This window comes from Cenococcum geophilum, assembly GCF_001692895.1.
Source record: "Cenococcum geophilum 1.58 unplaced genomic scaffold K441scaffold_41, whole genome shotgun sequence".
NCBI classification, from domain to species: domain Eukaryota; kingdom Fungi; phylum Ascomycota; class Dothideomycetes; order Gloniales; family Gloniaceae; genus Cenococcum; species Cenococcum geophilum.
The window spans coordinates 685,711-710,893 of NW_027137599.1; the positions used below are offsets into that span (position 1 = coordinate 685,711).

Here is a 25,183-nt window from a genome sequence, read left to right on the forward strand (position 1 = left end):
GACTAGCATAAAGGCTTAGAAGTAGAGTTGTATAAAAATCCCTATATTAGCCTAGGTAGTTACTAGTATACTTTTAATAGGCTTTTAATATGTTTTTTAATAATCTTTATATCTTTTCTCTAGTTATGTTTTTTCCTTATTAAGGTTTTTTAGGAGTTTAAAGTAGGGGTTAGATAGATAGATAATATACAGCGGCATACTAATACCTCTCTAATATTTCTCTAAACCTCTTCTAGAATAAGCCCTTATAATCTCCCTACTATAAGGTAATAGCGATCGCGGGCTAACCGTAAAAAAGGGGGGGAAATATAAGGGATATTATTGCGGATACCTTAGGTTGCCCTTAGGACAACCCCTAGACGCCCCTTAAATAGTCGCCGATTACGTACTAGAGGCATATATATATATAGTATATAGTCTCTACAATCCTAAAGGCCTTACCTCCTTAAGAATTCGTCTTTCTTACCAATCTATCCTATTCTAATTGTGTCCTTATAGCTCCCTATCTATAAAGTCCCCTTATACCTCCTCTTATTAAAGAAAATCTAACTAAAGGAGATATAGAAAAGTACCTACACTTACTATTTTATTAGGCTTTTACTTTCTATAGAAAAAAAATCTTAGAAAAGTCTATATTTTAAGGTTTTAGTATTTCTATCCCTATCTTACTTAGAAGCTAGGCCTACCCCTTAAAAGAATTTCCTCTTTAGATAAAAGGGTAAAAAGGCAAATAAATCCGCCTCTAGCTCGCTAGGCAGTAGGAATTAAGTCTTAAAAGTTAGAAAATCGATTTTTTTTAGTAAGATAAGTATGCGTAAGTTTTAAAGTATAGCGCTACCTTTTAGTAAGGTTGCATATATGGTAACAGGTTACAGTTTATTTTATTAGTAAAAAGCTTTTTAATAAATAGTATAGGAAAGGGAAATAGAGATTAACTAAGGCGAATAAATCCTTTTTCTAGATGTTTTTTAAGGTATTATCGCATTATAAGCAGTTCTCCTTATAATATACCGTACAGTAATCCAAACTTTAGTATTATACTAGGCTTAAATTATATCTTAAAACTGTATCAATTTTAATATAAAGTTAGTTAATTTACAAATTATTTTTTAAACTTAATAATTAAATTATAATACTCTTTAGGTGAAAAGGGTTAAGGGTTAATATATTATTTTATATCTAGCTCTTTTTAATATCTTTTAATATTATAATGAAGATTTTATAATTTTATTTAAGAGGAGGTTTAAGATTATATATTAATTATTAATCTCTAAACGCACTTACGATTTAAAACTAATATCTAATTCCCGTATTTTAAGAGATGCTTAACTACTTAGTAAAAGTGTAATATTTTACAAAGCTTAATATACTAATTAAATTCGCGTTTATAAAGAAAATAAGAAGTAAGCGGCTTTTTATATATAATGGGGGCTATTTAAATACTAAGTAATACTATTTAGTGTAAAGAATAGTCCTGGTACGTTTTAGCAATATATTAATAATATTTTAATCTACTTATCTTTACTTTTTAAGTACTAGAAGCATATCTAAATAATCTTTAAATGCCTGCGAGATATGGACTTATAATGCTATATTAAGAAATATAAGTTCTATACGTCTAAAGTTACGTACTTAAGCATAAAATAAACTCTAAAAAAGTTACCACAATTATAAACTAGGAAAGTCCTAGTAATATATAAGATATTCAAGAATTTCTATAATTTATAAATTTCTATAATTAATTTATTAATTACTTCTTGGAGACTATCTAGCTATTAACTAACTTAATAAAAAAGGATATAAAAATTAAATAGATCGCTAAAAATAAATGAGCTTTTAACAACTTAGAATATCACTTTATAATTGCTTTAATACTTATTTACTTTAATTCTAAGCTTAAATATATTGTTAAAATAGACTTACTTAATTATGTACTAAGAGAAGTATTATCGCAATATAATAGAACGCCGAGCTATGCTTAGTAGCCGTTCTCTCCCAAAAACTTGTTCTTATTAAATTAAACTATAAGATATATAATAAGGAACTACTTATAATTATTAGATGCTTTAAATAAGAGCGTCTAGGACGTAAAGGATTGTTATTCTCAATATATATATTAATAGACTATAAAAATCTATAGTACTTTATAACTATAAAGTAATTAATATAGCGCTAAATGTATTAGGCCAAATACCTCTTATAATTTAACTTTAAGATTATATACCCACCCAGTAATCTTAATTAGAAGTCTAATATATTAATATAATAACTATAAAACTTACCTATAAACGCTTTAGGCGAACATATTATAAATTAATTATAAACTTTACTAACGTATTAGCTACCTAGTCAAGCTAGCTACTTAGTTAAGCCACTTTAAAACACACCAAAATTTACTAACTTTAGCCTTTTATAACCTTACCCCGATTAAAGATATTTAAATATAGCTGCTTATATATAGAAGTATTCTATTTATAATGTTTTTACAAAAGTATTATATATATTTAAGCTAATAAATACTTAATAAATGTCTATATAAACTTAAAAAATGCCAAATTAGATAATAAATAGAATTAATAATATAATGCTTTTTTAAAAATATCATAAATAGAACATTTTTATATATAAGTAGCTATATTAAAAAATTTATTTAAATATCTCTAATAGGGGCAGAGTTATAAAAGGCTAAAGTTAGTAAATTTTGGTATGTTTTAGGGTGGCTTAACTAGGTAGCTAGCTCGACTAGGTAGCTAATACGTTACCTTTTAAACGCGGAGCTTAATAAAAATAAATTAGAAATTAATAAATAGGATAGAGAAATTGTTATAGGACACCCCCGTAACACCTTATATACGTCTACTTATTTCTACCAACTTAATAACTAAAGACTAACTACGAGATGGTAATCTAACGGCAATTTACGGCAATCTAACTACAATCTGCCGTATTCTACTATATTCCGCTAAGTTTTACTAAATTCTGCTAAGTTTTGCTAGGGCTATTACCTAAATCCTATTCTACTCCGTATATATATTAACTAAGTAACTAAGCAAATAATATATACCCTTTCTTCTCGTTTTCTTACCTTCTTTTCTTATATAACGTTTTAACTTTATTATATAGTTTATATACATAGCTTAATAGTATTGGCTCTGCTATATATTATCGCTGCTTATACTTACTCTATAATAGAAATTAATAAACTAATAGAGTATAAATAGAAGAATAATTGTTAAATAATAGATATAATAAAAGCTATTTAAATAGTAAAATGGTAAATATATTACACTTTCTATATATAAAATATATAATAATCGGTTATACTATTAATAGAAGATAGTAGTTCGAGATTCTAAACCCTTACGGTTTAAGATATAACTCTTTAGTAGTAGGATATCCTAGTGATATAAAGATATACGAGATAGTTTAATAGGTATATTACTAGCCTATAATATATAATTATATCCAAATATATAAAACGTACGTTTACGGAAAGACTTCTTATATAAAGAAATAAGGAGTACTTTAACTACTATCAGTTCTAATACAAAGGCGGCGTAATATCTTAATTAGCTTTATAGTAGACTTGCCTAGTAGTAATAAATTTACAAATATCATAGTAGTAGTTAAACGCATTATAAAAATACGATATATAATTTTTATAGACTTAACTAATACTATTTTAGTAGCTAAGATTTTTATTAAGTACGTTTTTAAACTATATAGACTTCCTAATTTAATAATATTTAACTATAGAAGCTAGTTTATTTTAGGCTTTTAGTAGGCCCTATATAAACAGCTAGATATATAAATATAACTTTTAACTGCGTTTTACCTAGAGATAAATAGCGAAACTAAAATTACGAACGTAATTATAGAATAATACCTATAAATATATACTCCTACCTACAAGACAACTAGAAAAAGTGGCTGGCTTTAGCTAAGTTTATTGTAAATAATATAATATAATTAATTAATAGGTGTAATGCCGTTCTACGCAATATATAGATAAAACGCTTAGCTAGGATTTAAACTGTAACCCGAAATTAATATAATAGGAGCTATAATTAAGCGGATTTAGTTAATTAACAAGTATAACTTCGCTAATTAAATAAAGTTGTTAACGGGACTATTATAAAGTAAATTAACATATGCTTAAATAGTATAGGAATAGTATATAAATAAAGAACGGGCTTCCGCGTAGGGTTTTAAAGAAGGTAATATAGTTTATCTAAATACGCGAAACCTAAAGACTGAACGGCCCTTTAAAAACAATTAACTATAAGTTTATAGGATTATACTAAATTAAAAAGAAATTAAGCCCGTATGCCTATAAACTTAAACTACTAACTAAGATAAAAATATACCTAATATTTATATAAGCTTACTATAATCCTTAAAAAGTATATCTATAACTTATAAAGTACCGCCGCTACTTCTTATAATTATTAATAATAGTAATAGTTTTTACTTTATTAACTTAATTAATAATATATATAAAAAAACTAAAAAATTTAAACTTCTTATTAAGTAAGAAGAATATAAAATATAAACCTAGTAAACCTATAAACAGATTAAAGCTAATACGCTTTCCCTAGTAAAAGAATTCTATAAGGACTATCCTTCGCGGCCTATTTTAGCTAAATAGATGTAATATAAAGATAAATAATTGCTATTTAATATATATATACGAAATATAATAATAGGAAGCTTAAAATTAAAAAGAACTTAAAATATACTACAATAATTATAATGTGGTTATGTAATACGTAAAATATTAAGGAATTTTATTTAATAATTAAAGTTATCTAATTAGTTAGATTTGCCTTACTAAGGCCTACTATGAAGATATTAGTTCTGCTTACCGCCTTAACTAAGCTAATAGCGATTTTCTACCCTAGGAATAAAAAATCCTAATTAGTCTATTTTATAAATAGAATCGGTAAAACTCTATACCGCTAATTAACGCAAATATATAAAATATAATAAGTATAAAGTATTAACTAAAATTGAATTATTTAAACCTTTAGCTAAAGGAGGGAAGGAGGGTACTATGATGGGACTAACCCAGTTATAGTAAGAATGCGTTAGTAAAATACTTAATAGATAAAACCTAACGCTTTAACCAATTCTGCCGCATTTCGCTAGCTTAACCAATTCCTACTAAATTCTGCTGAATTAATTGAATTCTACTAAAGTCCGTTAAAGACTGCATGTGTATATATATATACGCATTTACTGCTAAGACCCTTAACTATTTATTTACAAGATTTTCGCATTATTTCTTTCTTTAACATCTTGTTCTTTACAAGAGCTATACTACTAGATTTAAAAAGAATTTATATTATTCCTTTAAATTTGCTTTAAAGCCTCCTTATACCCTTATAGAGCCCTAATTTAAGGCCCCTTTCTTTTACCTAAAAGAATATAAAGAAAAATATAATACCGTGGGTAGTAAGTTTAGACTATTAAATAGTAGCTTATAAAGCGGGTAAATAAAGGGCTTATAATAGGCTTTCTACTTATAAAGCGTATATAGTTCAGTTGCTATATATAGAAGGGAAGAGGGGATGCTAAAGGTAGATATTGTAATTTAAATAATCTATATATATACGTTAAGAGATATAATAGCCGTGTTTTTTAGCCTTTGCTAGGGTTTATCCTTTTAATAGAATTTATTTACACTGCTACCACGTTATAGCGCTGGCGCTGCGTAGCTGTGTATATGTTTACTATAATAGTTTATTAGTACAAGCTTAACTGAATTCTATTATTAGTTACTAGGTTTTTATACTCTACTACATAAAGGTATAAAAGCCGATTTTATAAAACCTTAGTAATATTAACAGATCTTTGTTATATTAAGGTTATTGTAAAAATGAAATAATAAATCTTCCATTAATTAAAGACTACTATTGCTACTAATTAGTAATATATAAAACTGAATTTAGTATATTAGCTAATTATTATAATAATACAGCTAGATTTAACCCTAATTATATAAATTAGAGAGCTTATATTTAGTTATAGGTATTAAAATACCTATAATTATTTGAAATAGGTATTAGATATTTTATAAATATATTAAGGCTAGAAACTAAAAGAGTAAATATTTTATAAATATATTAAAGCCTGAAACTAATAGAGTAAATATTTTAAAGCTATATTTTAGTTCTATTTAAATAAATCCTACTTCTAATGCTAATAAAGGTAATACTTATACTTTAAAAATTAAAATAAGTATTTTATACCTTCTTTCTAACCTATAAATATATTATAGAAAAAAGCTACTCTATATAGATATTATCTAGTTTAAATATCTTTACCTTTTATTATATAGAAGTAATTAAAGAAGATAAAAAGAGAATGTATATATTATAAAAGTATATATAAGATATCTATAATCATTATAAGGGCGCAAAAAGACAGTGTAAATTCTATCTAAATTTAGAAATATATCTCTTGTAAAAAAAATAAGATGTTATATTTAGAAGAGGAAGAAGTAACGTCAAGATTCTATTATTAAATAGTTAAGGGCCTTAGCGGTAGGTTTATAGGTATTTAGGTATATCTATAGCCTTTAATAGACTTTAGTAGAATTTAATTAATTAGTAAAACTTTATAGAATTCGATCTAAGCGTTAGTTTCTATCTATTAAGTATTTTATAAAGACATTTATTAGTAGAAGTTAGTAAAATCTGGTAGAATTTAATTAAAACTTTTGTTTTTATCTATCGAGTATTTTACTAAGATATTTATACTATAACTAGGCTATTGCCGTTATAGTACCCCTTTCTTTAGCTAAAGGGTTTTAATATTATTATATTTTATATATTTGCGTTAAGTAGGGGTATAGAGTTCTACTAGTTATAATTATTGTATAACTAATTAGAATTTTCCATACCCAGTATAGAAAATCGCTATTAGTTTAGTTAAGAGCGGTAAATAAAACAACTATCTTTAGAGCGTGTATTAGGAAAGTAAATCTAAGTAATTAGATAACTTTAACCAGTAGTTAAAGTTCCTCAATATTTTATATATTATATAATTATATTACAAGCATTATAATATATTTTAAGTTCTTTTGATTTTAAGCTTCCTACTATCATATTTCGTATATTTGTATTAGATAGTAGTTATTTACCTTTATATAATATCTATTTAGCTAAGGTAGGCCGTAAAGGACAGCCCTTATATAATTCTTTTACTAGAGAAGTCGTATTGGTCTTATTTTACTTATATGGCTTCTAGGTATATATTTATATCCTTTTTATTTATTAAAAAGTATAACTAGACTATCCTATAATACTTTATACGCACGTACTAAGTTCTATTAGAACTGCAACCATAATACCTTATATATACCCACCTATTTCTAATACTAAGGCACTAGTTATCTAGTATTCGCATTTTCTAGCACACTCTACTAAATCCGCTAAATTCTATAGAATTCTATTAAAACTAAGATAACGTATAGTATATACCTATTAATCTAGTAACTAAGTTAGCGATATATATATAGATACCCTCACTTTATATCCTCTTACTTTTTTTCTTTACATAATGTCTTAGGAGTCGTTTAGTTATACCTCTATATTATAACCAAAATGGAGCTTAAATATAAATATAGGGGTGTTGTTTGGTGGATATAACGACTTTTAGGAATATCTCTATTAAGTTCTATTGGGTTCCTAGCTATCTAGGAATTTATAGAAATAAAATAGTAGATAAACTAGCAAAAAAGGGCCTTTCTAAAAAAATGCGGTCTTTTTATACTTCTTTAGCTTACCTAAAGAGACGAGCAAGAGAATAGATACTAGAATAGTAGAAAAACAATTAGTAATAGAATAAAAGTAAAGGAAAACACTGTATTAGAATCTATAAGAGAAAATATCCCTTTCCTTTTAAAGCTCCTAAGGATAAATATCCTAAAAGGCTATAGTTAGCTTTCTTTTAACTAAAACTAGGAAAAGGCTTCTTTAAACCCTTTTTTTAAAATAATAGAAAAGGATAAGGAAGGTAGATGCTTTAGAGACTATAGCGTTATATAAACCCCTATGTATATTTTACTAGAATATAGACTATATTAAGGAAATAGAAAGGAAATACAAAGATAATTAGGCTCTTCTCTCTCCTTAAAGAAGCCTTTTTGCATAAAGAAAGGAAAAAAAGCGCTTCTTCTATTTCTAAATAAAACAGAAATAGCCACTTGAAATTGGCTAATAGCAGTAAAATCTCTAAAAGGAGGTAACTCCTACTAGATTTTTAGTAAATAGACTATAAAAAGTAAAAGTGTAACGGAACCTTGTAGTAGGTACTACAATAGGCTCGTTAATAGGCTAGGTATATAGGTGATGCAAATTAAAGTCAATAACGTAATAATAACTAGTGGAGTAGTTGCCCAATAGATTAACTCTAATTATATTCTAAGAATTACTATAAGGAAGGAACTATCTAGGTAGGGACTAAGGGTCCTTAAATACACAACCGCACTCCTATAAAATCCTTCTTATATATAATATACGCCTTATATATAAGGTACATAAGTTCCTCCCTTTCCTCTTATTTAATATATAGTATATTATATAACCTTAGCTACTATTCCTTATTATATAGTTTTACCAGCTCTATTCTAGACCGTGCTTAAATTAACTAACTAGCTTCTTCCAACTCTTCTCTAAGTAGTTATAATATTGTACTTAAAGCGTCCGTAACACCATCTCCTTCCTCTTTATCTTTATCCTTAAAGATTCCTAATATCTCTAAGTTATTTACTAGAGGTATAATATCTGTTTAATTAATTTAGTTAATATTATTACTTATTATATCTAAAGCAATTTCTTCCTTACACGCCCAACGTCGTGCTTGCACTATTGCTGCAATATTATCTCTTAGTGAGATTATACCATCTCCGTATTCTCGCTATTTAAAAGAGGGGTTAGTTTATATTACGTTAGTAAATCCATTTTTGCGATAACCGTCCTCTTATTTAAAGTGCACTAAAGTAAATATTTATTCGTCCTATAACGTTTGCTCTACCTCTAATACTAAATATACGCGACTTATTGCTCTTAATAGTCGTCTAGTTCCCTAATTAATTTATCTTAGGGTCTTATATTTAATCTGCTACTACGCGGCTAAATAGTAAACTACCTTAAGCCCTTACTAAGTTGGAACGCTCCTATAACGCGGAATAAAAAGCCCTAGATACTCGTATCGCGGTATCTACTTAATTACTTCGTCTTAAGAAGGTTTGTAAGAAGGTCCGTTTTAAGAAGTAGAAACTTATAAAATAGGGTCTGTAAAAACTAGGTAATAAGAGGACTAACTTTCCTCTTATAGTGGCGGGAACAACTCTAAATAGTTCAGCAGTTGCTCTTCCTGGGTCCCCCTTAAGTAACTTATTCTTTAGTAATTCCTTATTATTACCTAACCTGTTTTCTTCTAATACTCCTATACCTTTCCTATAGCGTTCTTTAAATTCTTTAGTAGTTCCTAGGTAGCCTTATTATAGCCTGTCCACTTAACCTTATACTATATTTTGTTATCAATGTCCTTATAATTAATAATCCTTAAAACTTACTATTTGTCTTCTTCTCGTCCTTTATATATATCTGCTTCATAAACTAGTAGCTTAATATTCCTATATACTAGCTCTAGTATTGCAATATACTATATAGGGTAAATCTTTATTTTAGCTGGTAGGTTTAACTTAAACGTAACCAGTAAAATCTTTTATATAATTTTAAAAGGTCCTAGTCTAACATAGTCTAACTTCTTACTTAGTTATTAACTCTTAAAAATTTTGTGTAGTAGCCATACTTTATCTCCCTCCTTAAGATCTAGTCCCTTAGATCTCTTAGCATTATAGTACTTTTTTATTCTCTCTTATACTTTCTTTACTAATTCCATAAGGTTTATATAAAGATTTATTAATATCTTTATTCTTTCTTTAGCTATACTACTCGTTTTTTTTGCTTATTATAGTGACAACGATATTCTTAGCTTATATCTATAATTTGCCTTAAATAGTAATATGCCTATCCCTTTTTATGGTGTTATATTATATATAAACTGTATAATTAGTAATAGTAATACCCAATTATTCTGCGCGTGATTAATATAGTGTCTTAAATACTGTTTTAGTATCTAATTCAATCTTTCTATTTAACCGTCTGTCTGCGGATAATATACAGTAGAAGTTACTGCTCTAACTCCTTATTCCGCTAAGAATACCTTTTAAAATACTACTACGAATCTTAGATCTCTGTCCAATATAATCTTGCTTAGTGCTTTATATCTTACAAATACTTCCTTAACGTAAATTCTAGCGACATCTTCTGCTAATATTTCTTCTGTATATGCTATAAAGTATCCCCACTTTATAAGCTTGTCTACTATTACTAAAATTACATTATAATCTTATCCGGTAATAGGATCTCTTAACTTTAGTAACTTTATAATAAAGTCCTATAATATAACCTCCTATAGTCTCTCTAGTATTTTAATAGGTTATAGCCCTCCGTATGGCTTATACCTCGTTAGTTTATTCCTTTAGTAATCTGGATATTCCTTTATAACTTTTTACGCTAAGCCCTAGATTCCGTTAATGATGTACTCCTTCTAGAGTCTTAATACTAAGCCTATAGCCCTATTATATCCTTAAGTTATTCCCTTATAGAAATCTTTTATAAAATGCTCTGCTATACTTCTTAGGATATACTTTACTTCTTAATGTTTGTATATATCCGTCTATAGATCTTCTAGTTATACCTTTAGAATTCTTTATACCTAAAAGCTCTTTAGTAACTCGTAAACTCTATCTAGTTCTTCTTAAGTTGCTATAATCTTTAGATAATTATATCTAATTAATCCATCTATATCTTTTCGCAGTAAAGCCCCTAATGGCTTTTTATTGTTTTATAGTTTAGCTTTTCAACTTAAAGCATCTACTCGTATATTATCTATACCCTTAGTATACTAAATCTCAAAATAGTATTCTATAAGTATCTCTGCCTATCTAACCTGTCTTTAGTTAAGTTCCTTTATCGTTAAGAACCCCGTTAGGTTTTTATAATCCGTCTTAACTATAAATAGTTTTTCTATACCTTATAAGAATGCTCCTTATTTTTTTAGTACTATAACTATACCTAATAACTCCTTATTATAAATATTATAGTTTAACTCTAGTAGTATTATCTTCTAACTATAGTATGCCACTAGGTGCTATCTATCTTAATATTTTTATATAAAGTATACCCCTAGTGTAAAGTCTAATACATTTATCTTTATAACCGTTTCTAGTCCTAGTTAATAGATCTTAAGAACTGGCTCCTAGGTAAATAACATTTTAACTTCTTTAAACAATCTCTATTATTTCTCTCCCCATATCTATAGTTTTTCTTTCTTTGTTAATCGCGTAAATGGTTTAATATCTTTTAACTATTGCGCTATAAACCTTCTATAGTAATTGCAAAACCCTAAAAACGATCTTAACTGCGTAACGTTCTCTAGTTCTTACCAATTTACTATAGCCTTAATTTTCTTTAGATCTATGCTAAGTTAGCCTAGTTTAATAATAAATCTAACAAAATCGGTCTTCCTAGTGAAGAACTCGTATTTCTTAATTACTATTAGTATCTGTTCTTCTTATAGTCTCTTTAAAACCCATTTAACGTGCTCTCCGTGTTCTTCCTTAGTTATTAAGTAGATAATAATATCGTCGAGGTATGCTATAATAAATTCATCCAAGTGTTCTTCTAATATATTATTAATACGCTTCTAGAACGTTGCTAGTGCGTTTATAAGCCTAAATTGCATAACTAATAGTTTATATAGTCCTTCCTTTAACCTAAAGGCTGCNTTNNATTTNTTNCCTTTCTTAATNCNNATCTAATAGTATNCCTATCTTAGATCTATCTTTATAAAGATTTATATATTACCTATCCTGTCTTAGATTTCACTAATTAAGGGTAAAGAATACCTATCCTTTTTAGTAATGCTGTTTAACTATCTATAGTTAATATACAGCCTTAGCTTGCCGTTCTTCTTTAGTATAAATAGTACTAGATATCCTGCTAATAACTGCGATAGTTTAATATATTCCTTTTATAGGTTTTTCTAAACAAACTCTTTTAATGCTCTACCTTCTTCTTTAGTAAGCTTATAGATTAGAAAAAACTTTAGACTTATTCCTAGTTCTAACTCTATTTTATAATCCTATGCTATATACTTTAACAGCTTCTTACTTTCTAGTAACCATAGTTTCTTGCCATACTTATGGTATCTCTTTAGTATATAACTTAAGCCTCGCTTAGTCTCTTTATATATTGCTCCGACTTAGTATTATACTAACTTAGTTTATTATTACATTTTACGGCGTTAAGTTTCTCTAATATTAACCTAACCTATAATCTAATTAATCTTTAGATTATATTCCTGTAACTAAGGCATTCCTAATACTACCTTATTATTCCCTAATAGTAATATATTAAAAGACATCTTAATTTATCTCCCTTTAATGGTTAATTAAATAGGTCCTATTTTAAGATTAATAATACCTCCTCCGTAGGCTATCGGATCTCCTAAAATTATTACTAATAGGTAAGGGTGCTCCTTTTTCCTATGTAGTAACCCCATTCTTTTAACTGCTACTAGTAAGATATGGTTCCTTATTACTGCACTATCTATTAATGCTTCAAACTGCTAATCTTACTATTTAATTTATAAATTTAGGTNTCGTCCTTAAATTCCTTTAAGGGTTTAAGGCTCTACTACTAGTTCCCTTTAGTTCTATAGGCCTCTACTTTTTCTAACTATTAGCTGCTTAATCCTATTTATACTTAGTCTACTTTTAGCTAATAATTAGTTCGCTTTTTATCCTTAATATGCTATAGATACGTATTCTCTAGGCATTTCTACTACTATTATCCGTCTAGGTATTCTTCCGTAAGGAATCTTCTGGGTTAAAGTATTAAGTTCCTGTCGGGAATGAGGCAAGCGGTCGTCACGTGTCGACGTGGCCCTAGCGTAGTGAGGAACCTTAAGTTCCTCACCCCTTTCCTTATTCCTATAAATCAATCGAAGCAACAACAATCATCATACTATCTACAAACCGTAGCTACATAATATCCCCCTTGTGTAACCAACAGTTCCCTTAGCTTTATACTTCTACTAGGTGCCAACTATATATATACTTAGCGTTTTAATATTTCGCCTTATCCGTTAACTAATATATTCTTACTAGGTATTTCTAGTTCTTATCTTTAGGTGCTCTATATATGTTATACGCATTATTTATATACGTAATCTATGCTAATATATAATATGCTTAGTGTCTTAGGTTAACTCTTAGCTTATCTTTATCCTTAAGTTTAAACCTNTNTTATANTAATCTAANNGTNNNNACTTTNTTTATAGGTACTANNATNNGCCTCTNNNTTCTCTAGTCCTNTAANNANTCCTTTAGATCCTTTAACGTTATAATTAAGGCTCCTTTAATGTGAGTTATGGCCTTCTTTATAATTGGGTGGTTTTAGATAACTTTCTTATTTAACCACATATAGAAATCTTCCCACTTATTATTATGTTGTTACCTATACTATCTTTAGTATAGCTACTAGAGTGTATACGGTTTGTTCGTAAGGAAGTATCTTCTTATTACTATATTATAACAGCCTTTAGTATATCGTTCCTTAAACCTAGTTAGAATCCCTAGATTCTCTTCTTATTCTAGTTTAGTAAGCTACTTAGCTCTTAGTATGCCTGCCTTAGGCCTATTAGTAATTCTTTATATAGGTACTCTATCCCTTATACGACCTAGTGTGCTAGATCTCTTATCTAGTTTTTAATCCTGCTATAAGGTAATTCTTGCTCTAAATTCCTCTATAGTTTCTTTCTTTTCGCGTCTTATAAGTAGATCCTTAAAGTTATCTTACTTCTTAATCTCTGTATCAAACTTTTAATCTTTAGGCTAAATACTGCATTCTTCTAGTAAGTCTTCTAGGTCTATATATCTGTCTTCTAGTTTAACTACTGTTTATACTACAGATTCTCTAATCTATAAAGAAGCCTCTTACCTCTTCCTTATAGGTGTCCTTATTTATACTCCAAATTCTTAGTCCCTTGGATTCTTTAACCCTAAGCTCGCTTCTATCTTAAGCTCCGCTCCTACCTTAGTCTAACTAGGCTTAGGTATTTTTATCTTATTTTAAGAGTCTTAAATCTTACTTATCTCGTCTTAAAAGTCTTATACCTATGGGAAACTCTATTCTAAGCTTATTTGTATATCTTTAAACTAAGCTACTACCCTATTTTATTGGTTTCTATCTATTATAGGTCCTTAGGTATACCTCATCTCATTTTAAGAATCTTAGTCGTCTTTTATCTCATCTTAAGAATCTTAAGCCTTTGGCCTTTTGCCTTTATTAAGTGCCGAAGTAATTTACTGTCCTACTTCTCTTGCATTTTATAAAGTGATAGATATCGTGTCTAGTGGGGTCTTAATCCCTACTAATGTTCCCTATTCTATAGTGGAATTATTTTCTACCTTTAGTATAATATCTCCAAGGTCTATATGCTTCTAGTAAGCTGCCTTTATTACCTTATCGTTATAGAATATTTTGCCCACGTTAAATTTATTATCCTTAATATCCGATTTGTAAACTAGTTCGTTAGTTCCTCTATACTCTATAAATTTTAGCTCCTGTAGCTAATAGCTTACGCTATACTTAGCGTCTTTATAAATTTGGCATATGTTATTATAACAAAACGCGAAACTTCTAATTAAACACTCTTTTGTTCCTTATAGTACACTATTATCCCTTTATACGTATATATCGTCTACGGTTAGTCTTATTCCCTTTATTATATAATAACTCTAACTATTTTTATAATCCCTCGCGAAATAACCTTATTTCCCGCAATTTATATAAGCTTTGTCTTTAAACCATTAACTTTACTATAGAGTCCGCCTAAACGTCTTCTACTGCTAAGATCCTTAGTTTAGCCTTTACTCCTTAGTCCTATAATTACTAGATCCTTAACCTCTAGGTTTCTACGGTTTCTTACTNNATCTCTTATAGGCTTCTTTAGTACTACTTAGGTCCATTAGCTCTGCGCTATACTATAGTTTCTAACTTAGGTTTAGTTAATGCGTACTCTACGCCTTATACGACTATAGAACTCTGTCCTAACCTCTTTTAGTCTACTCCCTTTAGTAGATCCTATTGTTAATCTTTATTACTTAATCTATTAGTTTCCTTAAGGTGTCCGCATTTTCCATTAGAATAATTACGTCCTAGACTTTAGCCTTAAGTCCCTATTTATACTATGCTATAAGCGCCTTATTATTCTACTTAACTTATATTACTAGTGTTTAAAACTGCGTTATATACTTAATTGCTAAGGTTTATTACGTAATATCTTAGAGTTTTCTTTCCGCTATGGTTATTACCTTTAGGTCTCCAAATATTTATATAAGTTACTCTATAAATCCGTTCTAGCTTGAGAATATAAACTATACCTCTTAGTTTATAGTCGTTATTCCGTTCGCTTATATCTCTATAAGGTAAGGCTCAAACTATTTAAGTGCTCTTCCTATTAAGAATAATCCTACGTACGCTATTTAATTTATAGGTATTGCTAGCTTTGCTCCCTCTTGCGTAACCTTAAAGTATATCTACGTAAGGAATCCTTTAAGCTTTAATCTCTCTCCTAAGAATCTTTTAATTAATGGTAACTTAACCTTTACTACGCCTATCCCGTTAATCCTATTTTCGAGTACCGTATTATTTTCCGTTAATTAGTTAACTATTTCTTATAGTTGTTTAACCGTTATAGGTTGTTGCGAGTTAGTATCTACTATACTGGTATCGCCTCCCAACCTTAAAGTAGTTGCCGCCGTTAATAGCGTTGTGGTGGCTGCTTTTAGTGGCATATTATTTAACTTTCTATATTTAATACCGTAACTAGGTAGTGATTATATAATGGAACCTTATAGTAGGTACTACGATAGGCTTATTAATGGGCTAGGTATATAGGTGATGCAAATTAAAGTTAATAACGTAATAATAACTAGTGGAGTGGTTGCCTAATAGATTAACTCTAATTATATTCTAAGAATTACTATAAGGAAGGAACTATCTAGGTAGGGATTAAGGGTCCTTAAATACACAACCGTACTCCTATAAAATCCTTTTTATACGTAATATACGCCTTATATATAAGGTACGTAAGTTCCTCCCGTCCCTCTCGTTTAATACGTAGCATATTATATAACCTTAGCTACTATTCCTTATTATATAGTTCTACCGGCTCCATTCTGGACCGTGCTTAAATTAACTAACTAGCTTCTTCTAACTCTTCTCCAAGTAGTTGTAATATTGTACTTAAAGCGTCCGTAACAAAAAGGTTAGAAATAAATTATAAATAGCACAGGGATAGGCGTTAGGATTACTTATAATTTTATTTTAATATTTTTTAATATTTTCTTACCATTTTCTTACTATCTAATAGTTATTAGTAATCTAGTATTTTACTAAGAAGCTATAAGCCCCTGATTTAAAGATTTATAAACTACTAAGATATAGTTACTAGTATATATTAAGCTGCCTAGGAAGGATTTATATATATAAAACTATAGCGCTATAGCTTAGAGGCTGTATGCGTAGTATTATATACAGTATTATATAACGGATATATATAAAATAAAAATAAAAATAAACAGAGCTTTTATAAAAAAAATACCGTATATATAACTTTACTAAAAGGTAGCGCCGCATTTTAAAACTTATATATACCTATCTTTCCTTTTCTTTATAAGCAACCTGCTTAACTCCTTTAAGGAAGGGGCGACCTAGGGGATAGGCTTTGTTAACAATACAAACCTAATTATATACGGGCCAACAGCCGTAAAGAATTGCAGAACACTAGAGAAAGCCTATAACACTTATATAGAATAGGCAAAACGTTATAGAGTCTAATTCTTACCAGAGAAATACCAGCTAATCTATTTTATAAGAAAACGCAACTAATCTATAGATCTCTAGCATATAATTCACATCTAAGGCTTTGGAAGTCAACTAGTTTAGGGCCTAAGGGTATTAGGAGTATGGGTAGATAGTAAGCTCTAGTAGAGCGTATATACGGCACAAGCGGCCCGTAAAGGCTAAGCATAGTTTATCGCTTTATCCAGGATTGTTAATTCTATATAGGGTCTATGCTTCTAGAGGTTACGCCTACTATATATAGCAGTCGTCCGGCTAACCATAATATATAAATCCAGTATTTGGGCCATTGGAGAAACTAAGAAGGGCCCCCCTAAATCACTCCTTAAACCACTTTAAAAGGTCTAAATAGCCTGCCTTTAAAGTATTATAGGCGGGTATAAGCAAACGGCCATAGTACTACTTAAGAAGGAATCTAATATTCCCCCCCTATAGTTATATATTAAAGCCGCTGTAATATAAAGGACGCAAAATAAACGCAACTCTAATGTTATAAAGTATATTAAGACACGCTTAAGTAAACTATAGAGGGACCTTAGGGTGCCCTATAGGAGAATAAACTAACAACCCTAAAGTAGGGAAGAGATATTAGAGAAATAGGTAAAGAAAGCAGAAAAAAAATAGTGCCGCTTTAGGGCCTAGGCCCATATAGAGGAGGAAGGGAGACGCGTAAGAGGTTAGTAAAGATAATAGTAAGATAGAGAAAGGAGCTAAAGTAAAACACGTAAGAATACCGGGAAACTATCTACCGTAATGCAATACTGGTTGGACTAACGCTAGAGAGGTAAATAGGAGTTAAAGGTATAGAGGCTAACTTAGGTAAGATAAACCTAAGCTATAGCATAGTTAACGCTATAGGGGGTAAATATTTAAGGGCTCTGAGAAGGCCTAATAAAGGTAAAAAATATAATAGCAACACTTTTAAGAATAGGAATAATAGGACTAAAAGATTGGCTTTACTAGGTGGGTGTCCTAGTAGGTAGCCTAAGATGCGAATATGGCTGGCTAAGATAGACACCAAAATACGTAATACTACTATACCCCCTACGCACTAATTAAGAAATAATACTTTTAGCAGCTGGTATAGAGAACTATAATACACTGCTCTTAATATAAAAAGGCCTTAAGGCGGTTACCTAGTGGCTTATTAGTTAAAATGTGCTAAATCAGTTCTGGGTTGCAAGGGAAATAGTAATAAAAGGCAAGGGGGCGAGCAGTAGGTGCCCCCTAGTAACTCTATAGTAGTAGAGTAATAGTTTATAATACTAGCGCGTCCGTAGGCTTGTTACGGCAGCAGTGGTTCCTAAAGAGGTTAAATAGTAAGGTAGTAGAGCACCATAGGCGACTTGTAGGCGCTAAGTAGGCAAGTCTTAAAAGGCGGGGAGATAGATTACGGGGTTTTCTTATTTTTCTTAAATAGAGTTTTCTCCCTATATATAAATAAGGAGTAGTCTGTATAGGCTTAATAGGGATCCAAATCGGACGTTAAGCAATGAATTATTATTATTATTATATACCTATCTTTCTATTAAAATCAATTAATTTCCTAACCTTTAAGACCTAATTCCTACTGCCTAGCAAGCTAGAGGTGGATTTACCTACCCTTTTACCCCCTTTCCCTAGGAGAAAATTTCTTAAAGGGTGGCCCTAGCTTATAAGCGAAATAGGTAAGATAGGGATAGGAATACTAAAACTAAAAAATAGACTTTTTTGCTAGTAAAAACCTAACAAGTCCTTTTTTTTGGTTTTTTCTACTTTTAATAAAGAAGAAAATAATTGTTATAATCTTTTTACCTGGTTTTTCTACTACCTTTTAGTCTAATTTCCTTAGAAACTCTTTAGTAAGATTAGTAAGGAAGTAGAATATAAAAGGATTATAAAAACTAAAAAGGCTTTTTACCTAGTTTTTTACCTCTATAATAGGAGATAAGAGACTAAAAAAGGTTATTATCTGCTGGAAAAACTAGGAACCCCCCCTATAAGCTATAAGCTTTAAAAATACTAAAGGATTTATAGGCTACTAAGCCTAAAAAGCCCCCTAAAGGTAAAAAAAGGACTATAGAGATAAGTAATAATAAATCCTTATCTACTTCTCCTACTTCTTCTCTTTTGTCTTCCCTTTGCCTATTTAAAAAGAATATAAAAAAAAGGAAAAAAAAGCTATCTATAATCTCCTTCTCTAAAAAAGACCTATTAAAGAAAGACATTAATACTTAAGCCTATTACGGCTAGTATATTATCTTCCCTCCTATCCTTAAAAGATCACCTATAAAAAGCCCTAGAAAATCTAAACTAGACCTATATAAGTAGAGCCTCTAACTAGGGTCTATAACGGTGCTATAATATATAGTAGTTAGACCCTTTAGCTATTATTTAACTTTTAAAGCGAACTTTATAGAGAAGTGTATAGAGGGTAACCGATTACAGATTAGGCGCTTAAGTAGCCACGGTAATCTTATATATTCTCTATCTCTAATATACTTTGGTAGTTTTATTTATATTAGGTATTGTAATAGAATTCTACAGCTTATATTTACGCATTTGTCAGTATTAACGTAAAGAAGCCACTTGTAGAGTGAATTCCTCTCTTACTTCTAGTTTAGTCTATAGAGGCCGTATCATAAGTGACTCGTATTTGTCCCTTTCTATTATTCTTTATACGGTGGCTCCGGTTTTAACGATGGCAGTTTTAAGTGCAATGCCCATGGCATATAAATGTGAAAAAACTTCCTGATCAGGCTGCCTTTTCTCACTAGGGTTAAAATGTTGCTATGTAAATGGGCCGCCCCTAGATTTTTATATGATCGTGTCGGTTTCAAAATCTTAACCATGGCCCTCTTCTTCTCCTTGTCGTACCTTATCCTTGTGCATCCAGTCATGAGAAAACTATTTCGTAGATGTTCATCGCTTGGTCCGTTTTGATTTCCTTAGGGCGCATCAATAGTTGCTACCATGTTTGGACTCCTGGGAAGCAGACGTAGCACGTGACTTCTACAGCAAAGAGGGGTATAAAGGGGCGCACTTAGGGAACGTAGGCCCGGCAAGATTTCTTCCAGCACAGAATCGCCGAATTGGTTCTCCCTCGCGAAGCTAGTCAAAGGCGTACCATTTGATTTAAAATCTCTCAGAATGTTGACTTCATTAGCCGTAAGATGTTGCTACAACCAAAATGTCAATTTCCTAGTCCTGACAAGAATTCTACGCTAAAGTCTAGGGCTGCTCGATCGGGCACTTCCTACGCTCTGTGTCGTGTTTCAAATCGTTGTGTATCCACACAAGCTACATTATACTACCTGAAAGATCTCGAGGAGTACAAAACCACTAAGCCATACCACATCAATATTCCGTCATGGGCACTTCCACCCGGCAAACAGTCCAACGAGGTATCCATGCCTTGCTACAACATTCCGATTACTGGGCTCCGCGGCAAAGAGGGGCAATTCACGCTAGACCACAACGGCTTCCAGATCGCAAAGGAAGACGAGCATGGTGCCAACTCGCTCATTGACTGCATCAAACTTGAAGATTATGCGGACCAACAAATAGTTAAAGAAAGAGTGCGTCCTACCGTAGAGCATTTCTTGAAACGAAAGATTCCGGACGCAGAAGATGTCGTTGCATTCTCGACCCAGGTACTTCCATTTACTGTGCAATCTTCCGTCTGCAGTACAAAGCAGAGACTGATCACTTCGTAGGTCCGCCGGAGAGACCCAAAATTTCCTGCTTTACCACGAGGCACTGATGGAAATAAGCCTCAGCCGGTGCAGGGAGTGCACGTTGGTTAGTTTTGTGCCAACCGCGGTATTCATATATGATCTCCTAACCCGTCCAAGACTTTGCTCCAGACGGCGCCCGAGGAGAGTTAGAAGAATTTCTAATTACTCGAGGTTATTCTAATGTCCCTAGCAGAAGATGGCAAATTATCACGTAAGTTAAGGCCCTTGGGGGAAATTCCCTGACGTAAAATACTTACTTCAGGTAATCAGTGTCTGGAGGCCACTATTTGGCCCTCTCGAAGACTGGCCGCTTGCTCTGCTAGACTACACGTCAATTAACAAAGACAGGGATCTGGTAGCTTCAGACAATATCTACACTCATGTAATCCGAGAAACATATAATGTTCTTTTCAACGAGCAGCACAAGTGGTATTATCTAGAGAACCAGCAACCCGACGAAGTCCTGATGTTCAAAACATTCGATACGTACGCCGCCAAAGGACACGCCCGAGGTGAGTAAGCAGTAATTTCGATGGTTCAATTCGCTAAAATGTAGAGAGTGTGTCCTCATGCGGCATTTTTCGATCCATTGGCGTCACCTATGGCCAGACCACGGGAAAGTTTCGAATGTCAAGCCGCCGTACTCTTCTCTGAAGGATCGGCAGCAAGTAATCCATTCGAAGAGGTATCTTAAAACCCCCAGCTGTAACTTCTAGATGAAAGCTAATACTCGGAAGCTCTTACCTTCGGAGACGTTGCCGTGATGGGCCAACAGTAAATCATCTGCATGATTTTTCCACTACTTTACATCAAATTCCTACGATCCCGCATAAACTGCAGTATATTGTCAAACGCATCGTTTTCTTGTGATTCCAAGTCTCTATATTTTCGGTCGGTGATGAATTTAAGTGCTTGCTCTAGGCAGGGAATCGCCGTGCCCATTGTTGCCCGGCTTCGGGGGTGGCGTACTCTCCTTGGAAGAGCCATCGTAATATGTGCGGCAGCAAATCCTAATACTCGGCCAATGTCAATATTTTTCACCACGTCCTGGTAGCTTTTGATGAATGATTCTAAGAGGGTTATGTAGACTGCGTCGTTGCTTTCAAAATAGCTGATGAGCCAAACTTCGCCTAAAAAGTGCCCGAGGTCGACGAACGCTGGGGCTAGCATTACGAATTCCCAATCGATGATACTGATCGCCTTCAAATGACCCCTCTCATTGAATGAGAGTAGCACGTTACCTGGCCTTTGCATTCGTGATCAGCTTGCGATCAAGAATAGCCTTGCTCGTGGAGGTAGTATCATCTCTTACCAGAAGTCTCCCATGACTACCGTTTCCAAGTTTGCAGACATAGCTTCTTCCAAATCACAGATTGCGGCTTCTAGCTCAATTTTCGCTGGCTTCGAGATCTGAAAACCAATTTGATCAAGGTTACTGAAAAAATCTCTGAACGTTTCATCTACGATGAGCTCTTTGGCAGCGCTGTTGCCGGTGAAGGAATTAAAGGCCAATTCGGCATTGTGCCGACTCTTCCCCCAGTTGTGTAATCGGGCTATGAATGACCCCAGTATTTGTCCGATGCCTTCGGCGGTCTGGTGTTTCTGACTCGATTCCGGCACACCTTCAAAAAAGATCCGTGCGGAATGGGTTATTTCTTCCCAGACCTCATCCGATCCCTGCCTGGGATTACAGTCTTCCATGATGATGACATGGTTCATTAAGTCTTCGAAGTAGAGCTTAGGCACTCTCAATTGCGGGACGGGCCTTGCAGCCTTCTCCGACAAGTTGCTCGATGATGGCCCAAATTGCTGCCATGGTATGCGCGTCATAGCCCGAGCCTCATACACCTGCCTTTCCGAGCTGAACTTAACACACGGCTCGCCGGCCGTGTAAGGTGGAAAGTATTTCAAGATTGTGGTCTTTTCTTGTGCCTGGCCGTAGGCCGCTTCGAGGAAGAGGCGATATGTAAAATTCGTAGATCCAAGATTAATACGTCGTATCTCTCTCGATGCGAACGGGGTTTCTTTGAGATATGTGGCAACTGAAGACTTGTCGGTTAGTGTCTCAGCCAAAGTCGAATAGCTACTTTCTGGCGCGGATTTCGTGGCCACCATCATGACACGGTTCACTGTTGATCGCAAGCCTCTAAATTCCAAGACTCTCCGGGACTTAGAGAGCATGATGATATGAGCTTGCAAGGAAGGAACGGGAGGGTAAAACTCGGTTCCATATCATAATACTGGTTGGGGGCATGTCAGGGCTTGTGAGCCCCCACACGGCTTATGCCTCAGGTCGTAAGAAATGGACAAAGAAGCTGGCTAAGAATCGCGTGGGATAAGAGACGGATTTATCCGCAGGGTGGTTTGCCCTATGCTAGCGCAATCGGTTGAAAATCTCTTGGGCGCGCCAAGACAGGGCTAAATATGCTACCTTTGAGCCACTGAGATGCACGTACACCAGCACGCTGCTGCATGTCACTGGAAATGGGCACACCACGTAGGGGCCTGCAAGTTTGCCTTGCCATTGTGCAGTGGGGCGGAAAACTTCATTGAGCCATTAAATGCCGCAACGTGCCGGGTCGCAGCTCGGCGTTAGTTACCGATAGAGCCGCCGGAAAAAGGTCGGCGGTTCCATACTTCTACCTATATAGAACGCGCATCGGTAGCTATAATTTACCTTTAGCGACTATATAAACTATATATACTATATATACTATATATATAAATATATAACTATAGTAAATAAATATTAATATAGAGTAAGTAAGAGTATATCGTAGTAGTTAAATAGGGTAACATGCGGAACGTTGGTCCCTAAAGCAAATTTTAACCCAAGCTTATAAGTAATAAGCTAATTAATTAATCCAAAGCTTTAATTTAGAGCTTTATTATATAGACTTTAATTAATATATGGAGAGATAAGGGTTTTCAGGGGGAGACCCCCTAGGACCCCCCTATATAGAGCTTTTACTTAATTTAGAAGTAGTAATAGGAGTAAGGCGCCTTAGTTACCACTAGGTAAAGATCTACTATAGTAACCGAGGCGCCGTACTTAAGCTAGGCTTAAAGATTATATTGGTTATAAATATAGCATATATTTAGACTGTAGAACTTTAATATAGAGCCCTTTACGTAGGATATAATATAGTAGATTATAATTCTAATTTAAAGCTTTATATACTAAATATTTTTAATATCTAATAACTATTAACTATGTTATTGCCTACCTAGTTCGGACGTACAACAATATAATGGCTTAGCAATAATATAATAGCTTAGCGCCAAGTAATGGGAGGGAGGGGAGAGAAGGGAGGAGATTAGGGGTGGCTCGGCTACTGCAAGAAGGTTATAATATTAGTGTAGTATTAAACTTTAAAAATTGTGTCCCGGAAGCTTAATTAACAACCCCTATATAAAACGTTAATAACGTTTAATTATAGAGCTTTAAACTGGTAGATTTCTTAAGAATGCCTATTTTAAGCAGCTCCAAGTACAAAATCTAGAATATTTAGTAGTGGTGTAAGTATAGGACGGAGTATATATTTACGTTCCCAAATATTATCATATAACGCAATTTTTAGGTAAAGAAAACTAGCTATTAATATTGCTTAACTAACACCTACTAGAGGTTCCTCCGTCCTTCCTATCCCCTTTCTCGCCCGTCTCCTTATCTAATACCATCTATACTACCACATTAACCAACAGATCCCTCAGCAGGGACCAAGGAGGAGCATTAGAGCACCTTTAGCCCTTATAAGGAAGAAGAAAAGAAGAGAGAAAGGTATAAAAGAGGGAGTATTTATAGATGGGAGGAGGCCTATAAGTATAGGAGATTAGACAGCTATAATATAGCTATTAATATTGCTCGACTAATATATATCGGAGGCTCCTCCGTCCTTCCTATCATCTCTCTTACCCGTCTTTTTGTCTAATACTATCTATATCGCCACGTTAACCAATAGATCCCTTAATAGGGACTAAGGAGGAGTATTAAAGCACCTCTAGCTCTTATAAGGAAGAAGAAAAGAAGAGAGGAAGGTATAGAGGAGGGAGTATTTATAGATAGGAGGAGGCCCTACGAGTACGTAATTTGGTAAGTACTAATAGCATAAGATTCTCGTATAAGATGGGCTTAATTGCTTACCAAAATATAGGGTGTCTCTGTCACTATAGTGGCTACTATAGTAGTAGAAACGCCTTAAATATTTAATATAACTAACTACTAAGGCTATTAATAAGTGGAAGGTAGGCTACCGACATAGTGCGAACGATGTAGTTGTTAATATCGTTTATAGCCTATTTTTACTTCTAGTGTACGCGTAGATCGTCCTTATATTTAGCGTAGAGCTAGTTATAAGCAGTAAGCTAGTTTAGGTCTAGCTTTGCTATTAATATAGCCGTAGGTAGTATATCTCTTAGTATAGGCCAATTTAGTAGTTCTAGCTTTAGAAGATCGTCTTT

The 25,183-nt window shown here is 32.4% G+C and overlaps 2 protein-coding genes across 2 annotated transcripts; one reads left to right on the forward strand and one right to left on the reverse strand.

The window, feature by feature from the left end:
* The first annotated feature begins 20,070 nt into the window (after positions 1–20,070).
* K441DRAFT_224408 (uncharacterized protein) lies at positions 20,071–21,758 on the forward strand. The gene is made up of 7 exons (XM_067640609.1): positions 20,071–20,153; positions 20,216–20,638; positions 20,702–20,786; positions 20,840–20,933; positions 20,993–21,234; positions 21,283–21,407; positions 21,460–21,758. The coding sequence occupies exons 1-7, from the start codon at positions 20,136–20,138 to the stop codon at positions 21,484–21,486; spliced, it is 1,014 nt and encodes a 337-aa protein (XP_067500602.1). The 5' UTR covers positions 20,071–20,135; the 3' UTR covers positions 21,487–21,758.
* Positions 21,066–23,021, reverse strand: K441DRAFT_616659 (uncharacterized protein). The gene is made up of 2 exons (XM_067645751.1): positions 22,035–23,021; positions 21,066–21,968 (listed from the first exon to the last, which is right to left on the reverse strand). The coding sequence occupies exons 1-2, from the start codon at positions 22,901–22,903 to the stop codon at positions 21,527–21,529; spliced, it is 1,311 nt and encodes a 436-aa protein (XP_067500603.1). The 5' UTR covers positions 22,904–23,021; the 3' UTR covers positions 21,066–21,526.
* Positions 23,022–25,183: the final 2,162 nt, after the last annotated feature.